At 38.7% G+C, this 23,980-nt stretch overlaps 1 protein-coding gene across 1 annotated transcript; it reads left to right on the forward strand.

The window, feature by feature from the left end:
* The first annotated feature begins 2,975 nt into the window (after positions 1-2,975).
* GALNT3 (polypeptide N-acetylgalactosaminyltransferase 3) lies at positions 2,976-23,913 on the forward strand. The gene is given in 14 exon segments (XM_040561707.1): positions 2,976-3,169; positions 12,887-13,072; positions 13,075-13,492; positions 14,860-15,032; positions 16,114-16,263; positions 16,511-16,745; positions 17,500-17,617; positions 17,999-18,199; positions 19,332-19,463; positions 20,362-20,463; positions 23,043-23,175; positions 23,178-23,195; positions 23,649-23,710; positions 23,712-23,913. Coding segments are annotated over 13 exon segments (1,893 nt in total). The 5' UTR covers positions 2,976-3,169; positions 12,887-12,981; the 3' UTR covers positions 23,772-23,913.
* The last annotated feature ends 67 nt before the right edge of the window (positions 23,914-23,980 follow it).

Consider the following 23,980-nt stretch of genomic DNA (forward strand, 5'->3'; position numbering starts at 1 on the left):
CTTGGAGTGTTTAGCCTTTCAATATCATATGTGTAGACAGTACAGTCATATGTGCAGAAGTTAATGCTTGTTTCACTTTTTTCCAAAAAGCAGATTTATGTGGCTTTGTTTTGATTACATGGGATTGTGGTCTCTTGTGTATGTAACATAACTGTGGCCCTTTAGGGGATCAATAGCAAGTTGTGAATGACATTTTGTTAGTCATGACTGACTCTTGTCAGTAATGCAGAATTTCTTCAAAAACATGCCAAACAAAAAACATCGGTGCACTGTGGTATGTGTTTTTCAAACGTACCTTGGTTATATGTATTTGACTAGAAAAATATTTTGGCATGAAGAAAAATCTTAAAACAATTACTAAAATATCTTAATTTTGTTTCCTGATTAAGTAATTTTAGCTTTCCATGTTGACATTATGTAAAACCACTTTTTCTGGGGGTGAGGTGGTGGTCTTTTTTTTTTTGACAACGCACTGTTAGGCTACACAAGGAACTGTTTAAAATCATATCTAATCTCACCTATCAGTAACTGGGTGCTGTATCTTGGATAACTTACAGCCTTGCTTCCTAAGTAGATTGACATGTATCACTTAAGCAGTGATGCTACCTACTGGAGGTTTCTAGGTTCTACATTCAAGTAACTTCTGAGTTGTTGATCAGCTAAACTAAAATTAATGGAAACTTTCAGGTGCAGGTGTGTAACATTTCTGCAAGCTTTGTGTGAAAGATGGAGTTAAGTGGCCTTTCCTTCACCAGGTAACCTTGAAACTTTATGCTATTGACTTACCCCTTCTGTACAATACAGCCACAACAAAGGAGGGGGGAAAAATAGGAGATTGAGGGGGGGGAATAGGACTGATGATTTGGGAATTGAATGAGGAACATGGAAAGAACTGGAAAATGCTGAGGTGGGAGGGTGAATTATAAGGAAGCTGGGCTGTGGGGATCAGTAGACAGTGAATCCTTAATCTGCTGGATTTTTTTCTCCACTGCTAGAATTACAAAGGCCTATTTCAAGGCAGTTTCTAATAAAACAGCATTTCTTTATCCGCAGCCTTTTCTGTACTGGATCAGTGTTTCTGCTTGCTCTGTAGCATTGGAATAACACTTAGCTCAAGTTTAGAATAAAGTAGGTGCTTTTATGTCAAAACATGCAAGATGTGTTCAAAATTGGTGAAACTAAATTGCATCTACACCTCCTTTCTGTTATTGTGAGCATAAGTTGCACATTGCCTTTTCATAAGTTAGTTAACAGTAGGCCATGATGACAATGTATCCTCATTTTGGCTAGGATAGTGTTAATTTTCTTCCTAGTAGCTGGTATGGTGCTGTGTTTGGATTTAAGGATGAAAATATTGGTAACACGCTGTTTTAGTTTTTGCAGAGCAGTGCTTACACAGAGCCAGGGACTCTCAGCTTCTCATGCTGCCCTGCCAGCAAGGGCCTGGGGGTGCACCAGGAGCTGAGAGGGGACACAGCAAGGACAGGTGACCCAAAATGTCAGAAGGGATGTCCCACACCATTGGTGTTGTGCTGAACCATAAAACTGGGGGAGTTGGTCAGGGAGGGGCTGGGCATTGGTCAGTGGGTGGTGAGCAATTGCATTGTGCGTCACTTGTTTTATATATTCTATTATAATAATTATTTTCCCTTGCTTTTCTGTCCTATTAAATTGCCTTAATCTCAACCCACAAGTTTCACCTTCTTCTCTTGATTATCTCCCAGTCCCACAGAAGGGAGGGGTGGGGGGGAAGCAAGTGAATGGCCGAGTGGTGCTTAGCTGCCTGCCGGGTTAAACCACACAACGTGATACAGAAATTAGCTGATAGAATTAATCTGGGACTTGAAGATTTTCCTTGCTAATTTACGGTGGAGAATTTTATTGATAGAGCATGGAAGTAAAAGATTTGTGGAGCCTATTAGGCGTCTTGAACACATCTAGCCATTTAGCCATTAATGTTTTCTTATGTATGAAGTCTTTAAAATAAGAGTGCAATTGAGGCACATCTTTAGATTTCAATTAAAAAAGAAGCACTGGCTGCAAATTAATCCTTCAGAGAAAATCTGGCTTTAATATAATATTCCCAGAAGAAATAAATGGCCTTTCCATTACCCTTTTGGTTTATATAAGCCACTTTAAGATATTCTGACCTTAGTAAATTTTTTTTTTTTTTACTTTCAGTGCAGAAGAAGTGGCTTTGTTTCATTTCTTTGCTCCAGCTAATTAAACAGTGTTAATTTCAGCGTCTGCTTTTACAGTTCCTTATTTTAGGATGCGTTGTCCTAGTAGATTTTTTAGTCCCTTTCTTAATAAATGGCTTTGAATGGAAGAGGCTCCTGGAGGATGGAGGGGAGTCAGTAATGCTGATTTCAAAGAGCTGCAGTCTTTAGTACGTCGTTGCTTAGCAACCCATCTTCCACTTCTGCCTTTGAATAAAAGAGGAGAGCAAAGCTGTGGTTTCTGTTGATTCATTCATTGAAACTGGGAACCTAAGCATCTTGTAGCTATAGCAACATAAGCCGTAGGTGTCGCTTCCTCTCCTTTCTTGACCCCTTTTCCCTGCAGGTACAGATGCCTAGAGTATCTTCTAGAGGATCTGTAAACACTTTTTTTTGGTGATACTTTTATCTTAATTTCCTACTCTTTTTCAGATTTGTACCAATACTAGAAAGATGATCTAAAAGTTAAGTAAAATAATTAATTTCATTAGTTAAAATAACTAAATTAGATTCTTACAGGGGAAGAAACAAGTAATATTCAGATTTCTCTTCCCTTTTTTCAGACTAGGCTCAACTGTCTTGAGTCATGTCTGAAACATGGCTACAGGCAATTTCTAGAAAGGCTCACAAATCAGGAAACTCTGGTTTAGCAACCTCAACCTTTATCTTAAAGTCATTAGATGAGTGGAGTAGCTTTACAAACATCCCAGTTTAAACAGAGCTTATATTATTGGGGAAACTTGTTGAAATTGTTCCTGAAGGAATTGTCTTTGAAAGTGATCCAGGAGCCAGCATTCCAAGTGTAGTCTCGACGCTGGCAGTGGAGTACTGGCTCTTAGGAAGCTGGTCGTAAAGAACTCGTGAGCTGCTGTGTTCTGTGTATGAAGATGAGCAGGAAAAGGAAAAATCACTAGCAAGTTCATCTGCTTCTTACTACACCACGTATTAAAGTAAGATCACGGGTTTGTCCATTTACAGTCCTTGCAATGATGGTTCTGATCTCTGGCTTCATTTACTCTGTAGTTTACCTCTTGCTTAATTTTCAGTGGAACTGACTTTTTGAAATATGAATCTGCTTTAAAATGCGTTATTCGAATATATGATTTTTTTTTTCCTCTACTAGAATTTGTGAGATGGTAACCCGCTAAAAGAGGAGCGGAGGGAATGATCTAGACCTTGTTCTGAAGTATCGTGCTTTAAGGTATAAGTATTCCTATCACTGCAAGCTTTATTTTAGAAAATGACAGATCTTGAAGTCTTTCTAACACTAGAAATTTGCCTTAAGTGAATTTGAGGCTACAGGCAGTTGAACGCCGGCTCTGCATGCCTAAGGTGACAGTGTATTTGCTGCACTTGATATTTAAACGTGCAAAGGTAGGAGGAGGGAGGGTTACGTGCTAGCACTACTCCGAACCATTAACTGTGAAGGAAATCTGTGGTGGATAAAATGTTCCTGGAAAGAAGAATTAGTCATAAAATACTGGCATCGTCCTGGGTGACGGTGCTGCCCGTACAGCGCCTGCCAACTCACATGTTTGCAGAGCAAACGGAGCTACCTGCCTGCCCCTGGGCAAACTGCAAGGAGTCAGCTCCGAAATGCTGGCCCGAGCCTGCGAGCGTGCTGCTACCGTGATCGCTAACTGCGCGTACGGTAAGGGAAGTGGGAAATAAACTGTTCGGTCTCAAATAGATAGTTATAGCGAAGTCTGTCGCCCCGGGAAGCCGGGCGATGTGCAGGACGGCAGCGCCGTGTGAGACCGTCCCTGCCCTGCCCGCAGCCCGCCGGGCCGCGCCGCGCTGTTTCCCAGCAACGTCAGCGCCTCTGGTCAAGCGAGCCGGGGCCGCGGGGAGGCAGCGGCGCGGGGGCGCAGCCTGCACCCTGCACCTGGCAGCACGCCTGCAAGCGCCCATGCCCGCGCGCGCAGCGGGGGCCGCTCCCCGCTTCCCCGCCCGGCCGCGGCCTCGCGCACCTGGCGCCAGGTGAGGGCGGGCGCCGCGCAGGAGCAGGGCCGGCACGCACGCGCGCACCTGGCGGCCGCCGAGCGGAAGCCGTTGCCGGCGCTGTTGCCGCCGCCCGCCCGGCTTCAGCCCCCCTCAGGCCGCGGCCGGGCGCCGCGCTCCCCTCCGCCGTCCTGCCGCCGGAGCCAGGTGAGCGGGGGCAGCACGAGTTGGGGGGGGGGACGACGACTCCCTCCGCCCCCTCCGGTCCCGGTGTATCGGGGGTCCGGCCCCGCGTGTCCCCGCCGTGGGGAAGCGCGGAGGGGGCGAGGAGAGCGGACGGGCGCCGCCGCGGGGCGCACGGGGCTGGGGACGCCCGGCGCTGCCCGCGGGAGGTGCCCGCTGCCACGTCCCGCTCCCGCCCCGGCGGGGGGCTGCGGGGCTGCCCCGTCCCGCCGCAGCCAGCCCAGCCCCGCTGCCCGGCGGGAGGCGGCGGCGCCCGCAGATGGTGTGTTGCTTTTGGAGAGCTGGCAAGGGAAGCGAATCGTAACGCGAATAACCCAACTTTCGGTCGTCCTTAACTTTCTGTGAGTGCGCTCACATATCGAGGAGTCTTCGTTAAACGTTTGAATAGGTCAAATAAAAAACGTCTTGCTGGAAATATTAATCTTTTGTATTTATCCTAGTAATGTTTTACGTGTTAGTCTTCTGTCACAAAACTGCACCTGTTGTCTGATAAACGATAAGCAGTCGTGATCTGTTCAGCCTTGAGGAAAGCCGGTGCCCTGCTGCTGAGCCGAGAGGCAGAGGCGAAGCCGCAGCCCATGGGCACAGCCAACGTACAGCGTACGGTTCCTTTTTCCAGCCAGTTTGCCCTCTGGCTTGGTCAGCTTGGCATCTGCTACTGTCATCTCGAGGCCTCTCAATAACAAAGCAAAGTAAAAATTAAGTTAGTTACAGAGAGCCAGACTTACTATTTCTGTTGCGCTGCGGGGAGGAGTAGAGCAGCTTTCCTCCTCCTTGTAACTGCTGTTGCTATTTAACCTTGCCCTGGTTTTGGGTGGGGCAATACCGGCCACAGCCTGGATATCTTCACTGCTGTCAAAATAGAAACAGGATATAATTGCCCTTTTTGTGACACAGCCCCAGAATCTGTGGTCCTTGGTGTCCGACTGCATTGCTTTGAGACATTCCTTTGCATGAATGTGTTGCCTGGCCTATCTGTTCAGTGAGCTGATGCCTAGAGCAGGGCTTTCCCTTATTTTGGGGCCAAGGTAGAGAAGCATGTTTGTAATGTGAATTGCTGATCAGATGCCACCCAGCACTCACAAGTTTCTCCTCCTTATCTGCTCATTTCTGTGCTTATGTTCTAGAAGGTTGGAAAGGGCTTCAAGTTTCCAGACTGTGAAGTCCTAGATTTCATGTAAAATGCAACTTTATTCACTTGCCCGACTGTTTTCTGTCTGATTTTCCGAAGGTTTGCTGATATCATGTGCTGTAGGTTATAGTTCTGCTTATAAACAGAGAAATCATGTCACAAAACTACTTACTTACTAATGAAGTTGCATAGTCAACTCACTGTTTGTTTTAGTTTTGTTATGTAAATTTTTTTATTTATTTAATTATTAAATTAGAGGAGGCTGAGGGGGGACCTCATCGCAGTCTACAACTTCCTCGCGAGAGGGAGTGGAGAGGCAGATGACCTATTCTATGTTATCACCAGTGACAGGACCCGTGGGAATGGTGTGAAGCTGAGGCAGGGGAAGTTTAGGCTGGACATCAGGAAGAGGTTCTTCACCGAGGGTGGTCGCACACTGGAACAGGCTCCCCAGTGAAGCAGTCACTGCACCAAGCCTGTCTGAATTTAAGAAGCGATTGGACTGTGCACCTAGTCACATGGTCTAAACTTTTGGGCAGATCTGTGCGGTGCCAGGAGTTGGACTTGATGATCCTTATGGGTCCCCTCCAACTCGGGATATTCTATGATTCTATTCTATGAAATTTATTCAGCAGTGACACAGAGCCAGTCACGTGGGGACAGGAGGAAAGAGAAGACACCTTTGGAAGGTTATGACAAAGATCAGTTTAGCAGCAATTGACCTAGGAAACCTCATTAAATTAAAAAAAGGAAAAAAAAAAAGACAACTTGCTTTGCCTTACACTTATTCTTTAAACAACTTTAAATTCTAAAGCCAATTAGAGAGTAAAACTGTGACTTCAGGCCATGTACTTAATGCCCAGATGCTCTCTTCCGTAATGATCACTGAGATGGATTGCCTCCAGTCTTTGCTAGAAAAATCTATGCCCTTAGACTTTCTAAAACTAAGAGTGGGAGTTGAATATGTTCAGTATTCCTCTTAGAGCTTCCTCTTTTCAGGCGCAGAACAAGATTTCCACAGTCTGAGCTTCAGAGAATGTATGCGAAGAAACAGTATCTGGGGTTTGCCAATCTCTAGTCCTTTAGGAGCACATGCTCTGTCTAGTAGAGTAACCAGCAGGAATGTTTTAGTGGAACAGGCAAGCAAGTATCTTCTGCAAGTGCAGAGACAGAAACTGACCAAATGATTCTGTTTCTCCTTTTTAGGTGAAGCTTTAATCCTTAAATTCTGTATGTTTCATTTTGTAAATTATTTGTATTTAAGGCAGATACAAATATTATCATGAGCAGTAGTATAGTTTGGTAAACTTTAGCAACTCTTTCCGTTTTCCCCAAGTTCTGAAGTGCTTTTGTTCTTGATTGTATGGGAAGCCTCAGTATTCCATATTCAGCTAAGCCTGTGTGAAAAATTCACTTCAAATTTGACATTTCTTAGTCATGAGATAGTAATGCGAGTGGATGTTCTTCTGGAATGTACTTCTGGGAAGTGGGCGCAGTTTTGTTTAGTGATTTTATTTAATTATTTGGTAGGAAAATCTCAATTTACGTGGTAGTGGAAGAAGAAAATATCACTTTACAAAATTATTTTTTCAGTAGCTAATAACTTAGTAGCACCTGTGTTGGTATTCGTGCACAAAAAGACAAAAAGCCTTGTCTAGAATCTTAGATTCAGCTACATTGGTGGTGACAATAGGACTTCTTACTAGTCCAGCAAATATAGCTGGGTATCTTTAACAGACTTTTGCTAATCTGGTGAGAATGGCTGATCATCAGGGTCAGGTCTTTTTTTTTCCTCAAGAATTTGATCCACGTTTCCTCTTCCCACACCTGCTTTCTGATTGGGAAACATTAAGGTCTTGGTGAAGGGACTGCATACTTGGATATGCGAAAATAGAGATATGTTTTTAATGATGCTGTGATGTTGGAGTTAGGAATTAGCTTAAGGGTGAACCTAAGTTGTATAAAAAAATGTGATTGAAATCATCCATAAGGCTTAAATAACTATTTTTTAAAAGTATATTTTAAGTTCCATAAACAACATTCTCAGGAAACAGAACCCTATTTAACATAAAAGAAAAGTACATTTTCAAGCAACTTTAAAAAAAAAAACCTAAGGTCAAATATATTGTTGTTCAGTTTTATTCAGACCAAGCTAACTTCAGTCAGACTTGTCTACATGTTGGCTACTGGAGTGAGGTTTTCTTGTATGCCAGGGTGTTTGCAGACAGTCTGACATCAGAGTTAGTGGGTGGCATAATGTAACATAGACTGTGTATTGAATTCATGCGCTACCCATGTGATGTGGTTTGAAGTAGTATGGCAGTTGCTTTTCAGCGCTTTCTAGAAGACTTACAGTGCATATAAGTTTTCTGGTTATTTTCTTTAAAAACAAAAGCAAACAAACAAAAACCCTTCCCTGAAATCAAACTTCTGGTGTTTAGGGCTAATTATTTCAAAGTGCTGCAAAAATGCAGGCTGCTATTAGTGGAAATAACTCTAATGAATAGCATATTAAATACTTTGCTGAACAGTCACCTCAGGGAATTTAATTGTGCCACATATTTCTTCAGCATGTCCTGGAGGATGGAACAGTAGCTTGATCTGTGCTTACCGATGTTGCTATGCCATAAAAATGTGTGAGGTGTTTGTGGGGAATAAAGATTGCATTTCTGACTACAAAATTTATCCTGGTTAAAAACCGTAGAAAAGACACAGCTTTCATGACAGAAGTTGTTTGGATAATGTAGTCTGTGTTCTGGAAAATGATACTGTTTTGTATGATAAATAGCTTTTCTCTTAATATCAAGCACTACCCCTTTAAGATATTTTGTCAATAAAATTATGAGCAGAATTTGTCCATATTGAAGAGTATGGGCATTAGTAGCAAAGGAGTCCCTGTTTGTCCATTTCACTGCTGCACCTACTATCCCAAGGCTATTACTTGACCCTTTCTTCCCAAAACAGCCTCTGAAGCACCACTTGCACTATTTCTGTGCACGGCATTCTGCCACGTATGCTACTGGCATGTATGAATCCACATTAAAAGGCTAAGTTGTGTTGCTCTACTTGCACAGCCCACTTACATGAATTGTCATTTCATTTCTGGGGGCAGACACATTTCACCTGTGTGCTATGGCAGTCATTATGCATGAGCAGGCAGTACAGATGTCTCCAATACAAGGAAATACATTGTCAAAGATAAAAATTAATATAGTTACACAGAAAACTAAATGATGAGTAAATTGCTATATATATTGTTTGCTTGTTAGCTGTACTTATTATAGTCTTTAATGACATGTCTAAAGACAGATGTATGCAAAACACAGTATAAGAAATACTCCTGATGAATTATAGATTTTGTTTATTTTGCTTTACAAATGTATGTTCACTATTTTGCTGTGTTGATCGTGAGTGTCCTAAGGATTTTCATATGCTCAAGTTTTAAAGGAAATAACTCCGAATAAAATTAACAGCAATTTGGTTTAAATTTTTGGTAAAATGTACCTATGCACTTCAAGTGTTTTCTGAAGGATAGGTTACTGTGCCACCATCAAAGCCAGCAGCAGATTTTATTCGTCTGAAGTATGTGCTAAAATCTACATAAGAAATGTTTGGTATCATCTAGTCCATGATGTTTGGAAATGATGTTTGGCTATGACGTTTGGAAACAAACAAGAACAAACTTATGCTCCCCTCCCTAGATGTTTGTATGATAGATTATGATTAAATGGCTGCATGTGAAATAAGGAAGTTGCCAGGTGTCTTATACATATATTTGAGGTACTTTATATTATGCATATGTATATATATATATATGTTTTCTTTTCTATTTGAAGAAAATGTATGTATATCGCTTGTTGGAATCCTAAGCTTTAAGACTTCCTGATATTGCATGTGCTTATGCCTGGTGCACTGAGAAACAATAATGTGATTTTTTTTTAATATAGTGTTATGAAAACATTCATGGTTAACAGGTTGCAGAAGCTGCAGACTCACGCTGAGGCTGTGGTTATTTAGCAATAGAGGTTTTACAAGTTACAATCTCCTTGGCTGGTGCTGAACTGTACATATGCTTCGTGATTTGCATTATGTAGTGGGCTTATGTGGCAAGGTTTTGGTAGCTGCAGGGGTGGCCTCTGTGAGAAGAGATGAGGGGCTGCCCTGTGCTGGACCCAGCTGGCTCCAGCCGGCTCCAAAATGGGCCCGCTGCTGGCCGAAGCTGAGCCAATCAGCACAGCAGGTGGTGCCTCTGTGATGGCATATTTAGGAAAGGGTAAAAAAAAAAAAAAGCTATGCAGCAGCTGTGAGAGAGAGGAGTGAGAAAAATGTGAGAAAAACAGCTCTGCTGACCAAGGTCAGTGAAGAGGGAGGGGAGGAGGTGCTCCAGGCACCAGAACAGAGGCTCTCCTGCAGCCTGTGGAGAAGATCATGGCTTGAAAGACTATGCAGACATTGGTCACGGCCACCACGGGATCGTGAGGGGAAAGTCCTGTGTAATGAACTTAATTTCGTCATATGACAAGGTTGCCCACCTAGTTAACCAAGGGAAACCAGTTGGTGTAATCTTTTTGTATTTAAGCAAAGCTTTCAATGTTGTTTCTTACAGTATCTTTCTGGATGAAATGTCCAGCAAACAGCTAGATAAATATGGAACACGATGGGTGGACAACTGGCTGATGGGTCGGTCTCCGGGAGCTGTGGTAAATGGGGTTACATCAAGCTAGTGACCAGTCACTAGTGGGGTTCCACAGGGTTACATTTTAGGGTCAATTCTCTTTAATGTTTTCATAAATGACCTGGATGCAGGACTCAAACATATACTAAGTAACTTTGCAGATAACACTAAATTAGGAGGAACTGTTGACTCCCTGGAGGGCAGAGAGGCTTTACAAAGAGATTTTGACAAATTAGAGGGCTGGGCAATCAGCAGCCACATGAATTTCAACTATAGCAAGTGCCAGATTGTGCACCTGGGACAGGGTAACCCTGGCTGTACGTACAGACTGGGGGATGAGAGGCCTAAGAGCAACTCTGTGGAAAGGGATCTGGAGGTTCTGGTGAACGGCAAGCTGAATGGTCAGCAGCGTGCCCTGGCAGCCAGAAGGGCCACCTGTACCCTGGGGTGCATCAGGCACAGCACTGCTAGCTGGTTGAGGGAGGGGAACTATTAAATAGTGTCGGAAGGAGGGCAACAAAGATGGTGAAGGATCCAGAGGGGAAGACACATGAGAACTGGCTTGAAGTCACTCAGTTTGTTCATCCCAGAGCAGAGCAGGCTGAGGGGAGGCCTCATGGCAGCCTCCAGCCCCCTCACGAGGGGAGTGGAGGGGCAGGTGCTGAGCTCTGCTCTCTGGGGACAGCGACAGGACCCGAGGGAACGGCGTGGAGCTGGGACAGGGGAGGGTCAGGCCGGGTGTTAGGAAAAGGTTCTTCACCCAGAGGGTGGTCAGGCACTAGGACAGGCTGCCCAGGGCAGTGGTCACACTTAGGAACTGACTGTGATCCATATTATCCCTTAGCTGCTTGAGTGGAGGAGATAAAAGAGTCAGGAATGAAGAAGTGAAGTAGAGCTTGGGAAGAAGCAGGTTGGGGGGCGGGGAAGGTGTTTTAGTTTTGTCTTTGTTTCTGACTGTCCTAGTCTTTTTTAGACTAGGCAATAAATTTTATGGCAATAAATTAATCTTCCCTGAATCTGTTCTACCTGTGACAGTAATTGTCAAGTGATCTTTCTGTCCTTATCTTAACCCACAAGCTTTTCCATCTTATTTTCATCCCCCTGTCCTGCTAAGGAGAGGGAGTGAGAGAGCAGCTGGATGGGCATCCGGCAGGTTGGTCAGTTGGTTACAATCCTTCCCCAAGAAAGAAAGAAAAAGTTTTTATTCTTATATTTACTGTATACGGGCATCAGTATAGCACAAGGTTATCAGTACTAAAGAAATTGGGAAAATAATGTTTGAGACAGAAGTGCACTGGATTTAATTTTTTGGGGGGTGGGAGAAATTTGTGAGCCGTGTGAAGGGTTTTTTTGGTATGTTTTAGTATCTATGTAGGGATGCTATAATAGGATTAGAAATTGTTCCGCTCCTCTGTGTTTTTAGAGCAATAGTTTTATGGTAAAACTACTGTTGTTTGAGAGTATGGGTTTATTTCAAAAGCTGACATAAGCTTTGAATAAACTGTAATATGAACAACTTTGGATGCCTAACCCTGCAAATTCTTGAGGGAAACTGAGTGATGTCTTTTTCTGTTTTCTACAAGTTATATCTCTTCCTGAGAATATATTATTCTAATTAAAAATGCTGAATATAGTTCTGTTTTAAATGATGAAATAGAAAAGTTATTATTTATTTATTTATTTATTTATTTATTTATTTATTTATTTTTGAGGTTCTGTGGTCAGTAGTTAACAAGCGTTAATTAACTGTGACTTTTGCCTGGTTGCTGCTTAGTTCACATTGAACTTAACCAAAAATAAATCTGTGCTTTCAATTCAGGCTGGTTGCTATTTTTAATCTTTCTTTTAAACTGCCAATTTTGCAGAGAGAATTCAAATCACTTGAATGCTGGTAGCCCTGAAATGTTTTTCATAGTTTTTCATCTTTGAAAGCCAATGAGTAATTGCCTGTCTGTAAAAAAGAATTAAGTTCCTGAAAAAGGAGAACTCTTTGACATATTCTCTTGATGAGTTGCATCAGAATATGCCAGAAAGTGCAGTACAAGTGAATGAAAAAATATATAGATTGACTGCTTGGTACTCAGCCAAAATTAACCTACTACCAATTACCTGTATTAAGTCTGCATTTAACATGTATACTGATAACAAAATGAATCTTAATTAAATTTTGTTTTTTTCCACTTGGCAGTCTGGTTACTTAAGTCTGATCTTGAAATAGAAATGTTTTTCAAAATATTGGAAATTTCAAAACTGTAGAAATAAATGGTTTGAGAAGTCCTTTCTGTCTTTATTGTTCACTTTTCACATGGATATTTCTGCATAGAACTTGAACTCACCATATTGATTGCATGTTTTCCATCTATCCCATCATTGACCTAGAATTCCATCCTTAAAATTCCTTAATTTTCAAAATTTGGAATAAATTTAATGTGAAGTAGTGATTTATTCCTACTGGAATGCCTGCTTTCTGGTTCTTCTGTTTGAAGTATGTTTAAAAAAATGGGGAAAGCGCATCTTGGGTATTTTAAAGATAGGTAAAGCCTATCTTTAAGTGATGGACATATGGTGTTTGACAGTTGGGAGTTGTGAATTAATTCCTGCCCATTGCTTTGTTGTAGTTTCACATTGTTGTATATACTAGATGTCTAACTTGATACTTTTTATTTTAATTTACAGGTATTATATTTTCAAGAAATGGTGTGACCTATTCAGTATTAAAGAACATCATTCACAGGAAAACGTTTGTTTTGTGACAAACTTTTTAAACTAGAATGGCTTTGAAAAAAATGCCTAAACTATTCAAGAAATTATTTTTTCACTGGAAACTTTGGAAATTTAGCATTATTGTGTTTTTCTTTCTGGTATTTTTATTTTATTACAAAGAGAAGTGGGCATTCAAGATTTTAGAGATGAAGGAGGGATTGAACCAATTGTCAGAAAGAAAAGTCATGTATTAGGTCTTGTGCTAAATGCTATGAACAATATCAATGGTGCAAAGCCAAAAATGCAGATAAAAGCACCTGTTCGGCAAACTAAAGTTCCTGGAGAGAAACACTGTTTGCCAGGACACTATACTGCAACGGAACTAAAACCCTTTCTAGATCGACCTCTTCAAGATCCTAATGCTCCTGGAGCTTCTGGTAAAGCATTCAAAACCATCAACTTAAATTCAGAAGAGCAGAAAGAAAAAGACCGTGGAGAAGAAAAACACTGTTTTAATGCATTTGCAAGCGATAGGATTTCGTTACACAGAGATCTTGGACCAGACACTCGACCTCCTGAGTATGTGGAAATGTGTATGTCCCAACAGTTGAAAAACTTGTCAGAAATAGAAATGTGAAGACTGTAAAGTGATTTGATTTCAGCATTAGATTATCGTTTAGGAGAGGAAAAGTCTCTTGGTGATACATGATGATTTACTGAACATAATGTTCCACAGTGCAAAAGCCAAGACAGTTTAGAAAGGCTCACTTATTTCATGGTTTGGAATTCCTAGTAACCATATTTAAATAAGCTTTTCTACTTCTGCCTTTAAGCTACATTTTCTCAGTGACTTTGTGGAAACCTGCTAAGTTTTACTTAGAAGAAAACTAAAACTGTGGCTTAAACTTTTTTTTTCTATTTTAAACACCATTCCCCACCCCCACCCTTTTTATTAAGAAAACCACCAGCATAATTTAATAAAAAGTAGTAGTAGTAAACTGGTGAACCAGGCAATGGAACATCTCTGCAATCTGTAGAGGAGAAACTTTATTAATGAAGACTTTAGGACTTGGTGGGTAGAATGGGTTTTAGTTTTGAGCGATCTCTGTTCATGTTCTCAGCTGTTTGTGTCAGAAGTGACTAACCTTACTGAGTTGCTGCTGGTAGTATGCCTAGCACTCTACATGTGGTACAGCTCGCAGTAACCTTTACTGGAATGTAACTGGTGAGATTTGGCCTGTATGTGTTGTGAGGGCTTTGGCAATGGCTGTGATAATTGCCTTGAGAAGTATTCCAGTCTCTAGAGTTGACAGGCAATAAACGGTGAGTGTGCAACCAACTTAGAAATACAGGAGTGTTGTCATGTTTGTCTTACAATTGGATTTGGAGTTCTATTCAGAATACATGCATTTTGAAAAAATTGTATGTTTAAAATTGTTTCCCTTGAATGGGATATACTGTTCTAAGCATTATATGATATTTCTAAAAATTACTGAAATTCTGAATCAGATTTGTTCTATTTTTCCTTTCAAATTCTTCGTTTCTTCTTGTAAATACTTTTCTTCATGTTTTTGGACTTCAACAGTAATGGTGACTTAGTCTGACTTTGCAACTCAGTGTCTGCTGGTCTCAGTAGAAAAACATATTTTTGTCTGAAGACCCAGGTGCTATATGAAGTGTACTCAAATGTTTTTGAGACAGAAGTCAAAATGACCCAATTATTCAAGTGGAATTCTTATTTATCAAATTTTTACAAAATACTTTGTGCAGCTTTCCCAACTGGAGCACCCCATTTTGTGCTCCAAAACTTGGACAGAAATTGGAGAAGCTGAAAGATTTAATGTCCATTCTTAAAAAGCTTTGTAATAGAAAGGGAAGGGTTTCTTTTAAGAATTCAAATCAAAACTTTTTGTCCATTTTGTAACATTTGATGCTTTCCAATCTGTATGTATTGAACAAAAGTTTAAGCGTTGCCCGCCATTGCCAACCACAAGTGTTATAATAGTTTTTCATAATGAAGCGTGGTCCACTCTGCTCAGAACTGTTCACAGCGTGATGTATACATCTCCGGCCATATTGCTAAAGGAAATTATATTGGTGGATGATGCCAGTGTAGATGGTAAGAAGTCTTCCTATTTTCCCTAGAACAGCATTTATTTATTGATTTTAAGGCATGGTAGGAATGCATATAGAATGGGTTAAAAGAGGGTATCTCCTTACCACCATAATGAATACCATATGGTTTTCAAAGTGCTTTTGTTTTTTATTTCCTATAAAAAAAAAATAGTTCTCCCAGATTTTTTTCTTTCTAAGCATTGTCAAATAAGAAATTCTTGTTTGCTCAGAGGTTTTTAAACCCCAATTCTGATTATTCAAATTCTAGGGCTGCTTAAACAGTAAAAATGGTTGCATGGCAAGTAGCTCTGTAATATGTGCTTAAAACTAATTACGGTTTATAGAACAAAGTACCTAAGGATAAATTGGCCAATGCTTTTAGGTCTTTGAATTTTATCATAGTGATTGCCTTTATGCAAATGAATTTCATTACTTTGAAGTGAAACTTCTTTCCTAAAAAATAAAATTATTTGATGGAAAAATAATTTTTAATACTTCAGCTGATTGACAAAAAGAGTTATGCGTACTGGGTGTGATCATAAATGCAAGTTCAAAAACTTTATATGTTTAACTTTAGATGAACATGTCTGTACATACATGCTTTCATCAGTTTGTTTAGACTTATTTGCAGGTCTGTATCTAGTATGTTGAATTACTTGGATGTGAAGTATGTTCAGTAGTGCAGTTTAATATGAAGGGTAGGCAGAGGGAGGAAAATCGTGGGATGTTTTATGAGGGATGTCGGGTTGTTTATCAAATTTTGCACCTTTAAAAGTTATTTCAATATAGCTTCTGTTGCAAGTAAATATTGTAGACTCTGAAAACCATTTGTAAAATGAGCTGTCATTAATGAAAAAGATTGCAGGTTCTTCAGATAGTTTGAGTAAGTAGATATGCAATGAATTTGCCATGAGAATGGATTTTGAGTTGATACTCAAACAGTTGATACTGCAGAACAGATATACCAGCAAATGTCCTTTTTTAGAATTAGAGTGAATCCTTATTCTGTTAGTTTATACATGCCATTGCCTAAAATTTCATATTACAACAGTGAATAATATCCTAAAACTGGTTTCTCTTTCCAGAATACTTGCATGATAAACTAGATGAATATGTGAAACAATTTCAAATTGTTAAAGTAGTCCGTCAAAAGGAAAGAAAAGGTCTAATCACTGCACGGTTGTTGGGAGCTTCGGTAGCAACAGGAGAGACCCTTACCTTTCTGGATGCTCACTGTAAGTGTAACTACGCCAGGTCTGGGTTAAAATAATGTTGTCTTTGATTTAATGTTGCAGTTTTATGAGTTATGTATGTCAACATTGCTTAAACTCTTGAATTGCTATTTTATGTTATTGAAAGTATAACTGGCAGTGCCATTTAAAAACAGCGCGTGTTGGTTTACTGTGGGTATGTTAAATTATTCTCTGTGTACTACTATATAGTCAAGTGAAAATTCAGTGCTTGTTCCCATTTTCTCCATAGGTGAATGCTTTTATGGCTGGTTGGAGCCACTATTGGCAAGAATAGCTGAGAACTCTGTTGCTGTTGTAAGCCCTGATATTGCTTCTATAGATCTCAACACTTTTGAATTCAGTAAACCATCTCCTTATGGGCATAACCACAACAGAGGAAATTTTGACTGGAGTTTGTCATTTGGATGGGAGTCTCTTCCTAAACATGAAAATAAAAGAAGAAAAGATGAAACTTACCCAATTAGGTAAATGTAATTTGAGTAATATCCTTCAGTTTTCATGATTTTTGTTCTAAAAAGCCATTTGTAAATGATCTAGTTCTTCACATGAGTATGATCAGAAGTCTTAGCATTATAGATGTTTTTTGTGATATTTGCTTTAGGAACCAGGTTGTGAATTTTACAGCTTTCATACAAATGCAGCTTCCTTAAGACAATAATTGTTCTGCATTACCGTTTTCTCACAAACACTAGGAAGATCATAAGCAATTTCTGTAATTTTTTTTTGTTTGAGAGGGAGAGGGGAATTATAAACTGTTCTTTTCAGAGACAGTACCACAGATTCTGTCTCTCCATCCATCATCCCTGAAAAAACACCAAAGGTTCAGAGCACCTTGTACTAGACTGTTTCAGTGGTGCATTCAATGGTAATTGTTATGGGCTTTGGCTTCAGACAAGTTACTGGTCTAAAGGAATAGTAATTTTGCTTGATGTTCTCCATACAGGGAAAATATGTAATTTTTCCTGATACTGTCTGTTATTCCAGCAGTCATTTGCCTAAATCAGTTGTTAATAAATGACAATAAAACTTTAAAATGAGACTCAGTGTGGGCAGATTTAATTGCTTGCACCAGGAAAATCTATCAGTGTAGTGAAACACTGACAAATGCATGAAAACATCCTAGAACATTAATACCAAGTTTTTACATCTGTATTTAAGAAAACCTACCTTAAATATAGTTTGAATCCTGTTTTCCTTGGTAAATTTCTCTTTTTGCAGAACACCTACTTTTGCTGGAGGTCTATTTTCAATATCAAAAGACTACTTTGAACACATTGGAAGCTACGATGAAGAAATGGAAATATGGGGAGGTGAAAATATAGAAATGTCCTTCAGAGTAAGTTTAGCTACTTAATTAGTACTGGTCTCTACACTGATAGTTGCATGATTTTTGAGGAAAAATTGGTATCAGATCTTGACTTCTCTGCTGAGTCAGCCATCTAGGACATGGAAAATAAATTACTAATAACCTATGAAATAAACTACAAACATGCTCACTAAACTGTTATTTATTTTTTTAAAATGTGTTTTAAGTTTGATAGCTGAAGTGTACATTCCCAGGGTTAACCTGATTAGGAAATTCACTTATGGTATTCCTGATACATACCCTCTTGCTGGTGTTTTTGATTTTGTTTTTAATTTTTAGGTGTACAGTAATTTTTTTTTTTCACCCCCTTAATTGTAATTGTGTTGTACTTATACAAAAAGTTATTATTAGGTATGGCAATGTGGTGGACAGTTGGAGATCATGCCTTGCTCTGTTGTTGGCCATGTTTTTCGCAGCAAGAGTCCCCATACTTTTCCAAAAGGTACTCAAGTGATTACACGTAATCAAGTCCGCCTTGCAGAAGTCTGGATGGATGAATATAAAGAAATTTTTTACCGAAGAAACACAGAGGCAGCAAAAATTGTGAAACAAGTAGGTGGTGGTGGTGGTATTAGAAATCACACTTGCTGCGTTGAAAGTTTTGGTGAGCAAAAGTTATTTATTGACAAAGTATGTAAGAATTCTAGACATTTTAATGAAAATATAGGCATAGTTCAGTACTTAATCCTGTAGCCCCCCAAAAAACATGTAGAAAATACTAAGTGTTTGGGTGGTGACAGTGTTGATTTCATTTGTTTATATATTTAACTATCTTTGATTAGTAAGTTTTTTCATATATTCTCTAAAATCTTGGGTTGTTTGCATGGAATAAGTTTTGGAACTACCATAAGAGCACAGATGATGTTTGCATTGTCTATGTTCACTACTAACTTGTTTTTTAGAGGAAGAAATGTAATGCCTCCTTTGTCTCAAGTTACTTAGTGTTTTATTTAAAAAGCAGTTTTTGTTGTTCTTCAGCTGCAGAATAAAGCATATTCAATGGTAGATATTAATTCTATTTCTATCTGTTCAGAAACGTAAGTTAAATTCAGAGTTTGGTGGAAGAGGTATTTATTTTTGTAAGTGTTACAGAACTTTGGTGTTTCACCAGCTGGAATTTATGCTTTTCTTTTAGAAGCTATTTTTTTGCTCTTAATATGATAAAATTTAGTGAATATTGTATCCATAATAGCATTAGAATTCTAGAGTATGTTTAGCAGATAAAGACAACTGAATTTAGTGTGGGAGACAGTGCTGTACTGACTATTGCGCTTATTAATTAATCCAATTCAGCACCCTCTTTAATGAGATACGTTATATTCAGCAGTTAGTTTTAAAGCTATGGTCAGTATGGTCTTGACTTGTTTTTACTTTCCCACCTTATGACATTGTTAACATGGCCCTTTGTCTAAGGATACTTCTATTGCTTCCATGTCGCAACGTTGTATTTTTTTTCCCCTATGCTTTGAAATGCAGCAGGCAGGATGTCAGTGGTGTTATATACCGCAAAGCAAATGGCAGTAAGTGCAGTAGTGCAGTACTTTTTAAAAGAGATTGACAAATGAAGCTTAAAACTTGTTTGATGCTACAGTACAGGATATCATAGATTTATATGTACAAGGTTGATATTAATAGTTTTAATATATTCCTTTTCCATCTTTCCTTCCTTCCATCGCTGCAATAGAAAACATTTGGAGACATCTCAAAAAGACTTGTCTTAAGGCAGCGTCTGCAGTGTAAAAATTTTACCTGGTATCTCAATAATGTTTATCCGGAAGCATATGTTCCAGACCTGAATCCTTTGTTTTCTGGATATGTAAGTTTAATTATTTTCACTAGCATTCTAGAATCCAGGAAGTTTGCTAATCCTTTATGCTACCTTAGCCATGGTGTTTATATTTTAGCTATCATAAATTTCTCTAGAGTTTTCTGTCAATACCGTGGGCAAAGAATCTCTCCTGCATATCATGCTGTTTAAATATTTTGTAGCTCTGGTAACAGTAGCTTTGCTTAAAGGAATCTCTCGGCCTGATAAGCAACATTCTGCCCATCACTACTAGTGAGAGTGACACAAGTACTAAGCCAGTGGTGAGCAATTTCCCGAATTGTCAAAATAAATTTAGCTTTATATAGTAAGAAATCTGAGAGAATTTTTTTCATGTTAATGGGGAAAACTGTACTATGACAGCTATATACTCCTACTCCTCAAAATTAGGTTTATGGTAAGAAAAACATGTGTTCATAGTTTAACGTAATTTATTTTAAAGACCGTTGCATCTCCTCTGTCAACTTCTTAAACTTTGTAATGCTAAAACCAAAAAAAAATTGAACAACTAATAATTCTTACTCTCGAGTCAATGTGAATGTTTAGCATGTATTTACAAATAAAGCTTTCCCTTCCTCCAATTTTTAATATTTTATGTCAATCTTTTAAAATTGTAATCTGAGTAATGTAATAACCATGTATACCGGTAGCTGAATAATTCACAGTGCATGGCTGTACACAACTGTAATTTAGTTAGTAGGCTTTTGGGTAGAAAAAAATAACTGAGAACAAGATTTTTAGGTTTGAGCATAGTAGAAATAAAAAAATGAATTAAAAGTTGTAATTGTTAAGCCACAGGTTAGATTTCTAAGCAAGTGAGGCAGTTTAGTTTTTCTCATACCCACTGAGCTGTTTTATTTCTTTTTTGCTGATAACACCTTTTCTTTAGCTAATAAACATAGGTAACCACATGTGTCTGGACGTTGGTGAAAATAACCATGGCAGCAAACCATTGATTATGTATTCTTGCCATGGACTTGGAGGAAATCAGGTAAAATATTTGATCCCTGATTTTTATGATCTATTCAGCTGTAACTTTACCGTATGAAAGCTTTTCATTTGTTGTAGAGGAATCGGCTCACTTTTAGCATGCAACTTTTAAATTTTTAATATTTTTTGTAAGAATTAATTCCTCTTTCTTCAAGGCAGGTTTCATACTGTTCTTTGTGTTGTGCTTCACATCTAACATTTTATGTTCAGCATACAGATTTTTTACACCATTACACTACTTCACATGATCTCTCCTTTCTGTGCAAAACCTTTTCAATCTACCCTTACTACTTTGTGTTTCTTCTTAATTCCTCTTTTCCTTATACCTCCTACTATTGCTTCTTTCTCTGCCACCAGGACTCACACTGTCAAGGAAGATGTTAATGGGAATCCAGCCAATGGGAGACCAAGTGGCCAGGCCTGAGCCATCTTTCCCTATCATGCTTGCAGCCTCATAGTGTGAGGTCAAAGTGGTCTACCCTATACTGGCTAATGCAAGCAAATAATATGACTGAATTTGTCCAAGAAGAGCTCTTTTTGATGCATAGATCTTGGAGGCAGCAATGATCTTCTGTTTCTTCTACAGTATGACTTGCAATAGATTCTTCAGGCACTACTGTAATACTAACAAAAGTAATGTCTCCCTCCCGCAGAAATGCACAATTCTCTGTTGCTTTAAAGAGCTATTTGGAGAACAAAGTTTATTGACTGTAGATCCTTAATAATTAAAGTTCAACAAAGATTTAAATGTTTTGATTAGAAAATTGTTGGTTTTTTCTGTTTTGTTTTTAATAAGATCTTCCATTATAAAAAAACATCCATTTATAGCACTCGTGAAAACTCAGACACTTGATTCTAATTGATCTTTGTGGAAACAGAATACTGTCTGGATTAAACAGCTACCCTGTTACGTTAGCTTCTTACAGTACTGAAAGTTTTTTTATTATTATTATTATTATTATTATTATTCTGTTCTATACTATATTAGTCTTTTCAAATTGTCCGCACTCAGTATGAAGGAATAGTGTACCAAGACCTTGTATTAAGAGAGAGGATCTGCTGTATGCTTGTTCGTCTCTTTCTAAGTTATCTTGGATTGTACTAGAACTGGTGTTTTTAGTTTCTCCTGAGCATACGTTAACAGTTTGAGGGTCCTTTTAACATAGATTGTGCTTGTATACACAAGAAATGTGCGTATTTCTTACTTAAAGAGCCGTCTCATTACAGTACCCTGTTTCAATGGCTTTATGGCTCTTTGTTCTCAGACTTCAGCAGTGCAGGCTGAAATTGTTTATGCTACCTGTCCTTTCAGCTCATATGTTTGAGATGGGAGAGTGGAGTGGAAGAAAGAACCTAGTTTTTGAGTTGTTCCTCAATTGTTTATCATTTTTTCTTTTTTAGGATATCTAGATCTGGTAACATGTCCATCTCAATGTCCAAGATGAATGAAGTTTTAAAGCTAGTATTCAAGTCATATTTGCCACGGCTTGCAGAGATTTCGAGTTCAAAAAGATAAATCAAAACAGGTTTACTTAGATTAACAGATTTCGAGTAAACTATTATGTTTGAGAGCTAAATGATTAAGGAGGTCACTCCTATGAGTGCCTGTTTCAGGCAGTGATGTTGGATGCAGGGCTTAAGAGTGAGATGTCTGTTCCTCAGTGCTACTCCCATTGATGCCAAAGCAGTGAAGGGCCAGAAAGCTGACCAACTAGACAGACAGTTAAAAGTGACAGGGAACTAAGTGAGCATGGCTTAATAGTCAAAGGAATGATATGGTGAATAAGGCTGACATATGGAGCCAAGAAACAGTGGTAACGGGACATGATAAGAATTCTGATATATTGAGAGGGAGAAATGGAAGAGACCATGATGATAAGATAGAGAGTATAAAAGGACAGCTGTGTCTGTAAATGTTAGAATTAAATCCCTGTTTAGACATGAACTATAGCCAAGGATACCTAAGCCTTAAAAGTAATCTGCTGTCAGGAAATAACCCTAAACTCACTCACAAAATGTGTCCTTACATTACACTTTCTAAAAGCTAGTTCACATAGAACATGATAGCATCCTATTGTTAGCATTGATTGTTTAGTTCAAACAGCAGAAGTTGACAAATGGCAGTCAGTACTGTTCCATGTGACAAAATCTGGTTTTGGTTCTCTAAGAAAAAGTAAAATCCAGCAACAAAAAATTGAATAAAGATTTCTAAAGTTAAGGAATGCCAAAACTAAAGTTATCCATGCAATTATTTCTACTTTTTCTGTGTATCCTGTGGTTATAATTTCTGGAGAAGCATACAAGGGAATCTTGCATCATAGTGCATGTGCACCAAGTGTTTTTACAGCTTCTACATTTAAGTACTATTAATTATATTCCATTGCATTAGTATTTAAAAAGGCTTTACTTTCGTAAATACTTTTAAAGTGCATACACTAAAGTCAAATAAATAATTCTCTAGTTTCGAATTGTTGAATAACGAAATCTATTCCTTCGTTTATTGGAGATGTCGAAGGTTAATTTAGGTTAATACTCTTGTTAGCATTTATTTACTTAACTTTTTAAAAATTATTTAAATAGTACTTTGAGTATTCTGCACATCATGAAATTCGGCATAACATTCAGAAGGAGCTTTGTCTGCATGCTTCTAAAGGACCTGTGCAGCTTCGCGAATGCAACTACAAAGGCCAGAAAACCTTTGCGCTTAGAGAGAGCAATGGCAAGCATCAAAAGGTATTATACTGTACAGTGAACGGGCATCTTATCAATGATCTCTTAAGTGAGTTAACTTTTTGGTTTCTAATAAAAGAGAAAACACCAACAAAACAAAAGTGAAGCAAAAAAAAGTTCAGTTTTGGGAGAAAAATGTATATACCAGATCAAAAGTTGATGATTTCACTATTGTAAAGTAGTCACTTAAAAAAACGCTTGATATCATTTAGCGTGTTCATCTGGGCATGCACCTTGAAAGTCAATTCAAATGCTTTGTGTGTTTTAAATTATTTATTTTTACTAGCAAAACAATTTGGCACTTGCATTCTACTCATGTTTTTTTGCTAGCCCTCCTTCTACACTACCTGTCTGGCCTTACTCTTTTTAAAAACATTGAACTTGCAAAAAATGATGGGAGGGAAGGAAAACTGTGTTTACCTTTTTTTTTTTTTTTCTCCTTTCTCACCCCATTAGGATCAACTCTGTACAATGCAGCACTACATATGTGCCTTACAGGAAATGGAGAGCATCCAAGTGTTGGTATCCTGCAATCCATCAGACCCCTTCCAGAAGTGGATCTTTGGCCGCAACCATTAAGATTTGCTATTTATAGACAGGAGCATTTTATTAAAAAAAAAAAAAAAAAAAAAGCAGTTCCGTTCTACACTGTGACCATATATGTATACTGCATTTTAAAATGATGCATACTTTAAATGCAAAATGTTTAAACAGTTTCTTTCTCTCTTATTTAAGTTGGATATAAATGTGTAGGCAAAGATTCCCTAGGAGTCTTTTACACCAAAGAA

This window comes from Cygnus olor, chromosome 6 (genome assembly GCF_009769625.2).
Source record: "Cygnus olor isolate bCygOlo1 chromosome 6, bCygOlo1.pri.v2, whole genome shotgun sequence".
In the NCBI taxonomy this organism is placed as follows: domain Eukaryota; kingdom Metazoa; phylum Chordata; class Aves; order Anseriformes; family Anatidae; genus Cygnus; species Cygnus olor.